Source organism: Schistocerca americana, chromosome 1 (genome assembly GCF_021461395.2).
Source record: "Schistocerca americana isolate TAMUIC-IGC-003095 chromosome 1, iqSchAmer2.1, whole genome shotgun sequence".
Taxonomy (NCBI): Eukaryota; Metazoa; Arthropoda; class Insecta; order Orthoptera; family Acrididae; genus Schistocerca; species Schistocerca americana.
Window position 1 is genome coordinate 325,131,732 of NC_060119.1, and position 16,425 is coordinate 325,148,156.

Below are 16,425 nucleotides of genomic sequence, written 5' to 3' on the forward strand. Positions count from 1 at the left end.
ACGGCAGGGTGTGAGTATAGCGAATGCCCCTTGAACGTCATCCGCCAGCGTGTGTAGTGCCAACAGAAAAACTCGGAGGCGATGGTGTTATGGTATGGTCGTGTATTTCGTGGAAGGGACCCCTCCTTGTTTTGCGTGTCACTATCAAAGCACAGGCCTACAGTGATGTTTTAAGCACTTTATTGCTTCCCACTGTTGTAAAGCAATTCGGGGACGGCGATTGCATATATCAACACGATCGAGCAGCTGTTCATAATGCACGGCCTGTGGCAGAGTGGTTACACGAAATAACATTTCTGTAATGGACTGGCCTGCACAGAGTCCTGACCTGAATCCTATAGAGCACATTTGGGATGTTTTGGAAGGCCGATTTCGTGCTAGTCTTCATCTACCGACATCGATACCACTCCTCACTGCAACACTCCGTGAAGAATGGGCTGCCACTCCCCAAGAAACCTTCCAGCACCTTACTGAACGTATGCCTGCGAGAGTGGAAGCTGTCATCAAGGCTAAGGGTGGGCCAATACCATATTAAGTTACCGCGTTACCGATGGAGCGCTCCACGAACTAAGTCATTTTCAGGCAGGTGCCCGGATACTTTTGGTCACGTGGTACATTCACTGGGCCCAGGAAATGACCTGGGGGGGTCTCTGCAGACATCATGAGATTCTGGCATAAAATGGGGGTGATACGCGATTACAAGAACTCAGCAAGAGAGTTCTCACAGCCTCTATCATCTCAATTATCCAACTTCCTACCTACACGTGGTGCCCTTGTTAAGCCGAGCAACTCAGCGGAAGGTTGGGTAACCAACCCCAGAGGGAAACTGAGTCGGTGAGCAGATAGGAGTTGGAGGACAGTGCAAGGCAACGGGAAACCACCACTGAACTATCCCAAGAAAACCCCATGGCTTCGCTCAGCTCAAAATGTTCCGGAGTTTCAAGTTCCCCGATCGGATCTCCGGGGGGAACCAGGTTGAGAGGAGCTTCACGAAGAGTAAGACGGTGCAAAGAGAAGCACTGCATAGGAACATGGAATGTAAGATCCATGTATCAAGGAAAACTAGACATAGTGAAAAGAGAAATGGAGAAAATTAACATCGACATATTGGGAATAAGTGAAATGAAGTGGACTGGCATGGGAGAATTTGCTTCGGATGGCCATATGGTGTATTATTCTGGCACGATAACAACAGAAGTAATGGCGTAGTCTTCATAGTTAGTGATAAAGTGAGAAAAGCTGTAATGGGATGCAAATATAAAAATTATAGAATGATGTCCATCAGACTTCAAGGTCAGCCCCTCAACATCACAGTAATTCAAGTTTATGCACCAACAACCGATGCTGAAAAGTAAATTATTGACCAGTTATATGGAGATTTACAAGAATTACTACTGTCAACACCAAAAAAGGATATCGTCTTCATAGTTGGAGACTGGAATGCAAAAGTGGGAAATCAAGCTGTAGAAGGTGTAACAGGGAAATATGGTCTTGGTACAACAAATGAAGCTGGACAGAGACTCCTAGAATTCTGCCAAGAAAATTCATTGATAATTACTAATACACTGTTTCAACTACCAAAACGACACCTATATACCTGGACTTCGCCAGATGGCCAACACCGGAACCAAATTGATTACATACTTTGTAATCAGAGGTGGAAGAGCGCGGTTCAGTCAGCTACAACAAGACCTGGGGCTGACTGTGGATCAGATCATGAGCTCCTTATTGCAAAATTTCGGCTGAAACTTCAGAATATAGCAAAAAGTATCCCAACTTGCAGATATGACCTTAACTCTATACCCTCCGACTATGCTGTAGAGGTACAAAACAGATTTAATGTATTACAGCTGGAGGGCAAAAGCTCGCAAGAGATGTGGACAGAAATAGCTAATACTGTCAAGGAGGCCGCAGAGAAACATATTCCCAAGAAAAGGAACAGTAAGAAGGCTAGATGGCTATCAGTTGAGGCACTGCAAGTTGCAGAAGAACGAAGGATAGCAAAAATCAAGGGAGATAGATCAGCTATGTTTGTATTAAACAAAGATTTTCAGAAATTAGCTAGAAGAGACAAAAATATATTCTTTAATGAACAGTGCAAGGAAGTTGAAGATAGTAACGGAATGGGGAGGACAAGAGATCTTTATAAGAAAATTAGAGAAATTAAAGAAAAATTCCAGGAAAAAATTGGAATGATAAAAGATAGAAATGGGAAAGATCTGAGTGAAGCAGAGGATGTTAAGGAAAGATGGGCAGAATATGTAGAAGACCTATACAAGAAAGAACTGCATAATGACAGGGCTCCTACTGCTGATGTTAATGTTAATTTAGAACTAAAGTCAGATATTTTAGAGAGCGAAATCCAGTGGGCCCTTGAAAATATGGCTGATAACAAAACTAGTGGACATGATGAAATACCAGCAGAATTGTTTAAAGTCACTGGAAAGGATGCAGTGAAAGTGCTGCACTCAATATGTCAAAAAATATGGATCACGCAGCAGTGGCCAGAAGACGAAAAGATCAGTATTCATCCCCATTCCAAAGAAGAGAAGTTCTAAAGAATGCTCAGATTACCGAACAATCGCACTTATTTCACATGCTAGCAAAGCTATGTTGAAAATATTACAAAATAGACTTCGCCAATATCTAGATCGAGAGCAGAAGAACATGCTGGATTTAGGAAAGGAAGAGGAACTAGAGATCAAATTGCTAACATTCGGTGGATTATGGAAAAAGCGAGAGAATTCCAGAAAGATGTGTACCTCTGCTTTATTGACTACGCCAAAGCCTTTGACTGCGTCGATCACAACAAATTATGGAACGTACTGAAAAACATGGGTGTACCAGATCACCTCAGTATCTGATACGGTGTTTATACCTTGACCAAGAAGCCACGGTGAGAACTATGTAGGGAACAACGAAATGGATAAAGATTCAGAAAGGGGTCCGGCAAGGCTCTATACTATCACCGTACTTATTCAATCTGCATGCATAACATGTAATGAGGAATGCGAGGATAGATGAAGGAGAAACAGGAATTAAAATAGCTGGAATAAATGTAAACAACCTCAGGTACGCGGATAATACGATCCTGTTGGCAGAAAGTGAAGAAGAATTGAGATCACTCTTACTGAAGGTGAAAGACGAAAGTGAAAAGGCCGGTCTTATGCTGAATGTGAAGAAAACGAAAATTATGGCAACTACACCTACCAATTCGTGGGATATAGCAGGAGAAACCATGGAGGTAGTGACCACATTCAGTTACCTCGGTTCCCAGATCTCTGCTGATGGCGACTGCAGCCATGAAATCCGGAGACGCCTGTTGCTCGGTAGACAGGCGATGTCAAACCTTGACAAGGTTATAAGGTCCAGAGATATGACACTAGCAACAAAGATCCGTATTGTGAGGGCTATGGTCTTTCCAGTTGTGATGTACGGATGTGAGACCTGGACCATTAGAAAGGCTGAACGGGGAAGAATTGACTCCTTCGAATTGTGGTGTTGGAGGAAACTTCTTAGAGTTCCATGGACTGCAAAGAGAACCAACAGATCAATATTGGAGCAAATAAAACCAGATTTCTCCCTGGAAGGTCTAAGTTAAAACAAAAGCTGACCTACTTTGGACACACAATGCGAAGGCATGCCTCGCTGGAAAAAAACATTAATGCTGCGGAAGATTGAAGGAACTAGAAGAAGAGGGCGTCAGAGGATGAGATGGATCGATGGCATCACAGAAGCAATGTGTTCCAACCTGGAAGGTCTACGGGAGAAAGTGCAAGACAGGAAAAAGTGGCGTGATTTGGTTCATGGGGTCACGAAGAGTCGGAACCGACTAAACGAAAAGAGAGAGAGAGAGAGAGAGAGAGAGAGAGAGAGAGAGAGAGAGAGAGAGAGTATATACCCTAGTTCTTGTACACTAACAAGCCTCCTTCTCTTCCTCAATACCCGATGAGATTACGAAAACAGGTGTTTTCACTTCTATATATGAACTTAACTTTACCCAATTTAGCAGTAAAATACCCAGAGGAAGGTCATTTGCAACAATGGCCGAAACGTTGGACAAATGCACATATTGCCAATGCGGATACATACTCTGAAGAATTTTACTAACAAGGAACCCCTTGAGTGCGAGGCCAGTGAAATTTACACACTCAACGTTCCACATATTGTCTACCATGCAACCACAATACTGGTGGATAATGCCAACAAGGAGCGGGATTGGATGTATCCAGTGGTGAGAACAGCATGAAGCTACGGAGCGTCGTTGAACTGTTTCGACGACGAGTAATTCACAACAGTGCCACAGCGCCAGGGGTCATGATACACAGCAGAGCAATGGCAACGATAAATAAAGAAAACATTGCTTTATATCTACAAGAAACTTACTGACGTTGACACTACGTCAGAAAGGAACCCATGGAATGTCGCAGAGTGAGAAAGAAGTGGCAGATAAAATATTATTGTTTCTACAACGTGAGTCAGTAAAAAGTGTGGTGTCGTTTACTCTCTACCGTGCGCGCAATACAGATGAGGAAAACAATCATGATACGTGCTTAAAAACTGAAAGTACATTGGAACATTGTTATATGACCAAGTAGTGCATAATAAAACTACGGATGTTCAAAGAAGGACAAGGCGCACTTCTAAAATAACTCGTGTTTACGCTCGATACAATAAACGGGATGTGCATGGTACTGACTTACTACGTTGTGCACATAAAATTGCGCGTGACATAATTACAGTGATTTCAACGGAAGCAATGGATGGTTGCATAACTTCAAAAAGAGCTACGGAACTGGAAGACGTAATTTCAAACAAAATGTCAACTTGACGATGGACAGCAAAATGTATAATCGGTCGGAAAAATTTTAGATGAGATAAACAAACTTATCCAATCGTTCTGTAACGAATTTGTTTTGGTGTCCGACCAATCGGGATTTGGAGAGAAAATGCATATGAAAGGAACCGTGAAAATTAAAGGTACCAACAGAGTTGTATCAAGATCAAATAACATCAATGTCTGAACACATTCGTACACAATTATGCCGACTATTAATCTGGATGTTAAATTGACCGTAAAGTTATTTCTTGTGCTACTAGAAGCTGGAGGTGCTCCGTCCCCTACGATTCTTTGTCATGTGCGTGATCTTGCATGGGCGGAGAGAATATTTTTATCACAGCAAGCAAGAGTGGGCAAATTGGCGTATGGGAACAACAGTGGTATGAGCATTGCCTTTGGCCAATAGCTGCTCGAAATAACTTGCTTTCGCTTTATTTCTGGTGTGCGTATAAAACTCATACACCTTCAGAGCAAAGTATTCATCCTGAATAGTGTGTGATATTGCAGTTCGTGTTATCTGGAACCACTGGAAAAAATTCGGCTTCTGACGACTGTTTTTATCGGTGCCTGTAAGGCATATTGTCGCACTATCTGCAACTACACCTTTAAGGATAGCCAGTTTCACGATAAGCTCCGCGACAGACTGTTTCATACTCGGTTGAGTGCCATCTCATTCCATCGCAGTTCTCGTCACCCCGTTACAACAGTATGATTCTATATGCATTCATTAACAGTGGATTCCTAGCTGAACGTCCTGCATGATTTGTAACCCACACGGGGTTCCCCTTCGGTTATGATAGTGCGAAAATTTGTGATCACCGTGATACACCATTTTTCATTCTGCGTTCTGCGAGTTAATGGTTTATTCTAAACATTTCTTGAATGTCGACGATGTCCATTTTGTGAAGCGTAATACATACATCCTACAGAATTTCGATCTCTGCACACCTCCTGAGCACACATTTTATGTCACGCTCCTGATGCACGTGATTAGTCGTTAGTAACTAATATTTTCCTGTCATAATTGTCAACGCCACACATTCAAGTGTGCCTTACTATTGATTGAACTTCTGACATCCCAATCAAGGGGTCCCTTGTAAGATATATTTCTTGTCATTAGTCGTTTGTATCAAATCTATAATTTATTTTGAATGTACATACAAAAGTATCCTGTCTGAACCGCCTGAAGCGCCATGAAGTGTCACTGAAGCCTTTGAAGGACGATATAAAACACTTACACACTTACACTTCACTTACAGGAAAAATTTCTCTAGCTAATTCCTGTGTAAAGACTACTCATATCACTTATATTGTCCTTGTGTTTCCGTGTCCTTCGCATTATATATAAACCCATGAATCATGATGTAGAAACGGAAATGATGTATCGTGTATTCCAAATTCTTGTATCTGGCAATTTCTAAAAGTGGAATATTAACTGTCGAGCTGTAGCCAAATTTTAATTAACTGGCGTGTAATCTCTGTTCCTCTATAAATCAACTTTTCGATGTTAAAACACGGTGACGTATTAACAAAACCGTTACTCACTGTGTGGTAGTGAGCATTACTCACATACCAAGAGCCCACTGTCGGGTTTTGCGGATATTTCAGACTGAAGAGTGACTTTTATGGAATGTGATGGTCATGTTTGGCCCATGTTTGGCGTACACGGAATTCGCATTTATGACTGTAACTGTTTACTATTCTGAATGAAATTGGGGCTCGTGTGAACCATACGAAGCTAACATTAAATACACCATCAACTTCGTATCGAGAAATTTGGCCAAACACACTACTACTTGTTGGACTGCTCAAGCGGTTGTGCCCTGCCGTAGTTGTGGACGCTCTTGTTAGTAAATGTGTGTAGCTTCTTTTACGGAATATCATACGTGCTGAATGCCGTTAAACGAGGCACTGCGGCAAGATGTTGGATGTACCTCCTCGAATCAAGAAAAAAAAAACATAGTAATTGTTGCGGTGGTGACATTTGCCAGTAATTGTAAAACTTCCACAAAGTCCAAAATAGCCTACAAACAGATAAATATAAAACCGATTGTTTACTTACTGAGATTATGTTTTGCAAAAGTGCACTGGAGTAGGTGAAGCTATCCAAAAAAAGGTGAACAACCTTTTCAAAGATTTCTCGAAGCAGTGTATCAGTTGAAGTTATTATTGCAACTGTTATCTCTTTTATGGTTATCATTTTTGGTGTTCTCAGGAGTGAGAGATCGTGTCGATGTTGATGCGCAACAAGTCGCCTAATTAATTACCTTTGAGGGTGGTATTGCGTTACACATCAACTAAGCTCTGGTTGTACATTATTTCAGTATGATATAGGAACCTACCGTGGGTAGATCCATCGTGCCAGAGAAGGGGATACCTATATACCACATGAAGAAGGGAGTTAAGAACAGAAAAATGTTATACTTTGAAATGCGTTTTTAAATAATAAATTAAAAATGACTTGCGATTAACCGTTAAAATAGGCGTAATTACAGGCAGAAAGGGAAAGTTAATAGGGCTTCTTAACACTAAGTATGTCTTTATGGTTGTACCCTTTGACGGTTTCAACAGTGATACACATCTTGAAAACGAATGGAAAGCGGAAACAGTGCGCGTGAAGCAAGGTTACGCTAATCATTCAGAAGCAGCGAAATGCAAAATGTATAGCAAAAAAGAGCAGCCTCGCAGGAGGCATTAATCCTCACATTTATTTTGGTTAGAAGCCAAACATATGGTTTCCTGCGAGTTAAACAGACCCGGCGTCTCAGAAGACAACTGGGTGAAAAGTACAATACGTACGGATAGGTGAGACGTATCAGTGGACGGAGTATCTCTACACAATTCTATTCGTAAAACGCACTGTCGCCTAGTTGCATGAAGGAGCGTGTGTGTGTGTGTGTGTGTGTGTGTGTGTGTGTGTGTGTGTGTGTGCGTGTGTGTGTGCGTCAGAACATGTAGAAAATTCAGCTATTCCGTATTTACAGCATCGAATTTGTTTATGACTCCAGATAGGCAAGACAATGAAAGATTTACAAAGGTGGCTGGTATCGTACACCCTCAGGCAGTTCGAGCCTGCAACTTCAATGAATTGCACTCATGTATTCACATTTGCTGCACCTATACTGAACACCTGTAATGTTAATTAAAAACTTGAAGAGATGCTCTACGCAGTGATGTGTGTCTGTTTTCTGCATATCTAGTGGTTTTCATGCAATTGTCTTCCGAAGTCTTGGAGTTACTTACGAATAACCCAATAAATACAATGACGTAACATGGTACTATATGGTGTGTACTTTATTCATAGGAGTTTCACAGACACGACAAAATTGAGGAGTGAGAGAATTATAAAATTTGTTCATGTGCCAAGAAACTGATCTGCTAATGTGTGTCCGTCACTTATATTTTTAGGCAGAAAGTGAAAAGTTGTGTTTTTTTGTAATGGTACGTACCGTAATGGCGAGAATATAAGCCTCACTTTTCACCAAAACTCGGTCACAAAAAAGTATTGCGCAGCTCATCTGCAGGCCCTACATATACCGGTATACTTTCACGGGATATAAATTAACTATTTGGCAAGTTGTGGTAAGCCCTATGGACCAAACTGCTGATGTCATCGGTCCCTAAGCTTACACACTACTGAAAGCAACACACACACACACACACACACACACACACACACATACACACACACACACACACACATGCCCGAGGGAGCACTCTAACCTCCGACGGGAGCAGCCACGCGAACCGTGACGAGGCGTATCAGACCGCACTAGAAATTATTAACCTTTAGCGCTAGATCCTTACTTCTAAATGACCCATCGGTATAGCTAGTATAAGGGAAATTAATTACTGTATGTGAGGTAACAACATAACTTATTGAATTGTTGAAGCTTCATTGCAGACAGTAAGTATTATTGTGCTCACAGATCTGCTAGTGCAGCGAAACCCACAGCGCATTAGCTTTCCAGACGAGAAAGTTAGCCTGACCGGGATAGGAACCACGCAGTGGATTAACGACCGTGGGTTCATACACTGACCAGCCTCACTTTGGTTTTTAGGCAGTTTCCCACTCTCCTTTGGACGAATTTCGTCTCAGAAAATACGATATGCAGGCAGTTTACGTACGATATCCGATAGAATATTGTCTACAAAATCCAAAGACAGATAGCCCACTCGGATTTCCTGTCTTAGGTTATTTTGACTACTGTGATATTAGGAAGGACATTCGATCACAAACTTGAAATAACAGAACGAAATCATCCCATTTTTTTTTTTTTAAAAAAGTGAACCCGGTAACAAAGGCGAAGGAATAGAAAGAAATGCTGTTATTGTGATCACAGCTCCGTCATTTTACACTATAGGACCCGCACACTTCTTTCTCTCACTGAAGACTAAGATATACTCTTCACGAATGAGTTGTAACGTTGAAAGAAAATCATCAACAAACTTCGGAATTCGGTACATTTATAACTCAAATTTCTAACTTACATTATTCATTATGCAGTGGACACTTTATCAAAGATGCTTCAAAACGTGTAACATAGATGAAACCAATCTTTGGATCTGGTTCCCATTGGAGAATAATCTGTAAATTATTGTTTCACCAAGTTAATGATTTACATGGGCAGAAGCTAGTTTTTGTCGTTTTTACACAACATCATCAAAGAGTTCAGAATGTACTACGTATGTAAGTAATACTGTGCATGGTAGCGAGAAGGAGGAGAGAGGAGATTATAATATAAAAACATCTAGTCGAGTGACCATATTGTGAGCAGTTTTTGTTAACTGCAAATGCAATATTAATTATTACCCAGTGAATTTAAGTCTTCACAAGACTCCGCAGCCGAGGTCGCTAGCGCACGCCTGTGCGTAAGTGGCTCGGGTGCAGCATTAGGCGGGGAAGAGGAGGAGAATTGGTGGTGTAAGGTTTCTGAAAACTGGTCTTTGCGCCAATGTCACTGTATAAATACCAAACCCATCCACAGTGTCTCCTGAAGCGAGAGCATGTGACACTGTTGATGATGGTCTGTCCGTCGCATGGGGGGCGTTAAGCTCGCCGGCCCCTTTGGTGCTACGAGAGGAACTGGCTATGTACCAGCACCGGGTTCCACTCTCTCCCTTCGTTTCATCCGTAACGACACAAATCCAACGTTACACTGTACAAGCAGTCCTTACATTCATCCACACAATACAGGTAAACAACTGACACTTCATAACATGTCGGAAGAAGGCGACGGTAAACCACCTCCACCAGGATCTGGCCATGAGCGATGGTGCAGGATTCCTGCATTTCCTCCTCCTCTCTACTCGCTCCATCACCCCTCCTCAGGCCAGCACGTTATGTGTGGTTTATCCATGGAAGAGTCACGTACTGATCAAAACTGAGGATTAAGGAGATCATACAATTGGGCGTTTTGCCATGAAACTGACTTCCGAAGTAATGTCCGCCGTACAGAAGCAATAGAAAAGCTGTTCGAAATGAATTTGGGTGGGTAATAAACGCGAACTCAAGTCTCGCTTTATCTTTTTCGGTTTGTCTGCCACCGGTAGGTGAGTGGTCAGCACGACAGAACGTCAAACCTAACCAAACCCGGGTTCAATTCCCAGCTGGGTCGGAGATTTTCTCCGTTCAGGGACTGGGTGTTGTGTTGTCCTAATCATCATCATTTCATCCCCATCGCCGCACAAGTCGCCGAAGTGGCGTCAAATCGAAAGACTTGCACCAAGCAAACGGTCTACCCGTCGGGAGGCCCTAGTCACACGACATTTTTTTTTATTTTTTCGGTTTTATTCTCTTCCCGTTCTTTTCAGCTTTATACTCACCCCCACCTCGAACCTTTCTCGGTCTCTCATTCTCTCTCCAGTTTCTGGATTTTTGTGTTCTCAGAGAAGGACATATCAACGAATTATAACTAAAACTATTCTGAGTAAAATCAGTAACTTCGTCGAGGACCGTGTTTACAGAAGGCTTACGCAACACTAAGTATTCGTCCCTTCCGAGTCACATTTGTATCCAGTTGCAGAAGCCAAGAGTAATGTAGCGGGAAAATGATTTACTGTTTGTTTGCATGTCGCCGTAGCCAAAGCTATCCAGATTCTGGACAAAAATCGCCTTTTATGAAATACGGCCAAGCCCGGAGTTGACCTGCTTTCGCCCGTACGCCCGGGAGGCAAGGCCGCTGAAGTCCGCATCCACGTGCCCGGCTCGTGGGCTGTGCTGCGCAGCGCGTCGCGGCGTTTCTGCAGATCGTTCATGAGAGTAAAATATTTTTGGTAACGGGGCGGCAGGGAGGCGTGCTCGCAGGAATTATTCAGGAGGCCCGGCCCGGCCTGGTCGGGCGGCGGCGGCAGTCGTCGCTGCCGGGATTTATGGCCGGCGCTCGGGGCCAGATTCATCTCGCGCTGTGCCGTGCCGCGCTGCTCGCTGCCAACGCGGGCGGCCCTTCCGCTGTCGCGCCGCTCCACTCGCCTCCATGCGTGCATTTTTTTCCCTTCTTCCTCTCTCCTTCCTTCTTGTTTAGCTCTCAGATTTAGTGCTTCTCCTTGCACGATCCCAGAGATTGCCGGCACTAAATGCCGCAGTGTCTCCTGCTGCCTCCAGCGAGGCTACAGTGAGCTGGGCCAAACCAAGGAGAAAAAGAAAAAGGAAGACGCATCAGTCCGCTGCTTTTAGGACGTCGTGCCTTATCTACAGACAATTGCGCTACCTCCTGCTCACTGAGCAAAGAACATGGAAATACTCTGTTGTGGAGCGTAGTATTTACTTCAGGATCGCAATTAAAACTAAAATGTGGGAACAAACATTTGTAACGTCTTCCGTTCACTTATCTTGTAAAGGATATCATACTACAGCGTTGATAATGGTCAGGATTAGAGAGGTGAAGAAATTTCTATACATATACTAAGATGGTATCTGTTCTTTCGGACATATTCTTCTTCTGTGCGAATGCACAAACAGTGCCCGAACTCTTCCGGGAATCGGCAAAGCGCCGCGAGTAATGAGTATAATGGGCGGGGGCACTACGAATGTAGTGCGGGACAATACGTTGAGAATGTGGGTGTCGCGGGAGGCGTGCCAGAGATAAATCCCTGCAGTCGCGCTGACCTCTGTGTCCTCGGTGGCTCAGCTGGATAGAGCGTCTGCCATGTAAGCAGGAGATCCCGGGTTCGAGTCCCGGACGGGGCACAAATTTTCATCTGTCCCCGTTGACGTATGTCAACGCCTGTAAGCAGCTAAGGGTGTTCATTTCATGGCAATTTAGGAAATTTGTATTAAATGGATCTGTGTTACATACGAATGTCAGTCTTGTCACATCGTTATTAACACTTATAGCAAATCACTCTCTGCCTCTCGTGTTCTTGCGCTAGATGGCATATTACAAGAGATTTCGTGATGATGTTACAAACTTTCAAGAATAACGGAGAAGTGTAAATGTATCAATTTTAGGTAAGGATCCCTGCTACTCAAACGACCGATTCGAAACTGATAAGAGAAAATAGATCTGATACCTCTGGCAGTGGTATACATCTATCATTATTGTTCTTGCTAAGATTTTAAGGTCGCCAATCTAGATGAGCACTTTGAGAAGAGAGTCATGAAAACAGTGACAAATATCAGTAAAGAAGTCAACAGTCACGTCAGGAAAGACTGTTATCACAATGACAATATTTCTTTGTAATTTGGCTACATTGTAATACAAAAACATCTGATGCAGTGGGTACTTTGAGAACAGTTTTTGTAAATCGGTAATCTAACATTAAATTTTCCCACTGACGAGCCGAACACGGCAAGTGCAATTTCTGTTCTACAGCTCCTTTCAGCTACAGGAGAGTCGAAAAGGGGACTGCGATCTTTCCTAGAGTTTCTCAGACATTTTCTGTAACATTCTGACTGAGAAACTGTTATGGCCATAACATTTAGCGCACTGTTGCTGCAAAGGATATCAGTATCCTATATGGCCTCAGTGAGATCAACAACGCCGTCTTGCAGGATGAAACAAACACTTACTGAATGCACAAAATGAAGTACCTATGGATCAAGAGCTATAGACCCTTGCAATCAGAATTAAATGTTCCTGGAAGTCCTCGCGTCGAAGTACGAACATTTAGTTGATAATTAATTTGTTTCTGCTGCACAAAAAGAATAACTAACCAGTGTTTGGGGGCCAGCCAGCATGGCGATGGGCAAATTCTGAAGTAACAAAAACCAGCTTCGTACACAGCACCTTTTGCCACGTGGACCTGACTATTATTGAGTCCACATTAACTCTAATTCCTCAAGCTTGCATGTTACTGCTATCACACGTGTGTGCTACTGAACGTACCAAGCAGCCAACTTGCATCGGACAACTCGTGAGGTACATGTAGTTTGACCTCTTATGGATCTTCCTCGGGGCTCAGAAATGCTCTTGGTTGTTTGCAACTTCCACAACGCAAGTAGCCGAACATCTCAACGAAGCGCTACACCATGCACGGATCCTTGGTGGGTGGATTGCGGAAGACCTCTCTCTCTTTCGTTCAAAGTAGATTTGACTGAAACTATTTACGTTTTTGATTATATCATACCGGACGGAGTGACTGAGCGGTTCTAGGCGCTTCAGTCTGGAATCGCGCGACGCTACGGTCGCAGGTCCGTATCGTACCTCGGGCATGGATGTGTGTGATGTCTTTAGGTTAGCTAGGTTTAAGTAGATCTAAGTTCTAGGGGACTGATGACCTCAGCAGTTAAGTCCCAGAGTGCTCAGAGCAATTTGAACCATAAGATTATATCATTTCCCATATTTCTCAGCCAATATGTGGAGTTTCAAGTGGCATGAAAAATAAGACTCGAAAATGGCGAGAAATACCAAAAAATTAAAAGGTGTCCTTAACTCAAACCTCTTGCCTGAGGACCAGTCCACGTAGATGCACTTTCTCACTGACTGGTTGCAGTGAATTCCAGACAGGTAAACTCGCCGGTTTTGATGCTGACCACATCTGCTGACAGCAAAAAATCCGATACGGTTCGTGAGTTCACGTGCAGAATCGGCAAACCATAAGAAGTTGCTTAAGTCAAGACTAAGAAATTAAAAACAGAAAAATTGGCTTTGTCAACACAGGCGGAAACGACTGGAGGTAACAACATACCCTCCATTAACACGCCCCTGTAGCTGTAGTCTGCTTACTAATGTGCATACTTACATCGTGTAAAGACATGACTCTGCCAATACAGCTAGCCAGTTGCTAACACGGGTTGTACATAAGTAGCATGACACATACAAACGGTTCCCAAGACGAGGAACAAATCCGTAGAGGTACATAGGGAGCTGAAGAAGCGAATTCCGCCCACCTACTCCCAGTACATAGACTGCCGAGGGGTGTGGGGCAGTGAGGAGCGAACAAACCGCGTTTACGTCACGCAGTGATAGATCGAGTCCCACGGGAAAGACGGGTCGGTGCGCGTACGTAACAGCAAGTGCCACTGCAGGTCTTACGACTAACTGCAGCCATCTCTGGAGGGGTGCGAGTAACTATTTCTGACGAACAAATTTGTTTGGGCGTGCATCATCCACAGCAAGCACAGAAATCCATACATATACACACTCTTTGGGTCTCTCTTACACACACACACACACACACACACACACACAAACACATACACACACAGAGGGGTACAGAGAGAGAGAGAGAGAGAGAGAGAGAGAGAGAGAGAGAGAGAACAGACTCAAAAATACGTTATTTTTGGGCAGGTAGCTCGTTAGGTCGGATACATGTACGTAAAGAAAAGAGACAAGAAGAGACATGAAGTGAAGACACAGCAGTTGCGACTTTAAATCAAAATTTTCAGCAACATGTCTACAACTAGTGACAAAAGACTAATAGTGCTCCACGGCAATTAGAGCAAAGAATGTGAAAATTGTGAAGAAGAAATTTCGTACCATGAAATCGTGCTAATGTTTCACAAGTAAAGTATAGTGAGGAAACGCAGATGCGAACCAAAAACGCCAATAACTGTAAGTAATCACTTATTTACGGAAAAAAACAAGTCGTGAACTGATTTATAATTTACAAATTTCGCATAACAAAACTATATAATCATACATGCATATGAAGATGTCTTAAAGTAAAAGGCGAAAAGCGTCTGGATTTTATTGACAGAACGAATACTTCCGATGAGTTTAATAGGTGTCAACTGCTCTCGATAGCACACGACAAAGTTAACCCCTTTATTGCGTACTTTTTCATTGACATACTGATATCCTGTGGGTCCTGCACGCAGTCGAGCGTTCGCGAACTATAGCGGACAAGGTGACTAGTGTCACGTCGCAACACGCACTCACTTGTCAATTTCTGCTCCGCGTTGACAATGTCATCTATAGGCCATTGTACCAGCCGTCAACTGCGAAGAGTTGCTCTTGTACGAAAGAAAAGAGTGAGACACGTGCTTAAAAAAAGTTTACAGGATTCGTGAGATCGAAACTGTTAATTTCGTTTTTAACCAATGATGCCTGGTGCTACAATTCGAAATTAAAAATAGACAGTAGTAAAACTCAACTTGTGGCAATGATCGCTGTTGTCGTTAGTAGTTTACTCGTTCAGTGAATGACAGGAATTTTTTTTTTTTTTTTTTTTTTTTTTTTTTTTTTTTTTTTTTTGTGTAAACGAAAGCCCCGCGATATAACACTGGGACACTAGCCTATACAACCGCATATGCGGTTTAAAAAAGGCTCCTTCTAAGTATGCCTACTGTCAATAGCGCCCATTTTACACAAACACATTCAAAATTATCACTTTAAAGTAATTTAGACATAGTAAAAGAATGACTCAAAGCACTCTCGAACCGAAGAAATAGAATTGAAATTTACCTCTTTTTGCCGGGTGTTCCTGGTGCGTTGGAGGTTAGAGCCCTTCCTCGGGCATGAGTGTGTTTGTTGATCATAGCATAAGTTAGTTTAAGTAGTGTGGAAGTCTAGGGACCGACGAACTAAGCGGTTTGGTCCCTTAGGAATTCACATACATTTGAACATTAGTTTCTAATGATTTCCCACCATTGTCTTTGCAAAAGTTGCAAGTTCTTCTCACAGAGCTGAAGCTTGCTTTGGTGTACGTCACTGTTCACCCCATCGACTGAAGGAGATTGTGGAGTAACTCTCTATTTTTGCACCCCTTATCGCAACATAGAGTGACATTACAATATTCATTATTTTCTTGCTCTGCTCCTTAAAGGACTTCCACCAACCCTACTCCGAGGAGTGGAAAGTGTATCTGGCCAGGAACAGCTTCGTCACTCATCAAAAAGATGTATTAATGTGCGCCACAACACAACACGGCACAACAATCATTTCAGAATGGATACATACGCAAGTTCTGTATTAGATCACTGAAGTTTGCAGGGGCCAGAAACAAGGCATGAGACACTAGATGTTGCCGAATTGCAGTTTCTACGAGGTTTTCCTAAGGCGATGTATTGAGCACCGACGTGATCCAATTCCTGTTGTATTAAGCATCATATATGCGAGATGTCTGTCCTAAGAGTCGTCAGGCGCGCTTTCTCTGGTGTGTCAATTTAGTTTTTGTATTGTGTAGCTCGAGTCAGTCCAAAG

General features: G+C 42.9%; 1 protein-coding gene and 1 non-coding gene across 2 annotated transcripts in view; one reads left to right on the forward strand and one right to left on the reverse strand.

Annotated features, from left to right (window-relative positions):
• The window catches only part of LOC124546944 (transcriptional repressor scratch 2-like), a 33,235-nt gene extending 21,909 nt beyond the window's left edge, over positions 1-11,326 (reverse strand). Inside the window, exon 1 of the mRNA XM_047125078.1 lies at positions 11,005-11,326. Within this exon, the coding sequence (XP_046981034.1) occupies positions 11,005-11,326 (322 nt within the window). The remainder of the gene's footprint in view (positions 1-11,004) is intronic.
• A 629-nt stretch (positions 11,327-11,955) lies between these two features.
• Trnat-ugu lies at positions 11,956-12,029 on the forward strand. Its single transcript has one exon. It is a non-coding gene; the product is annotated as a tRNA-Thr (tRNA).
• The last annotated feature ends 4,396 nt before the right edge of the window (positions 12,030-16,425 follow it).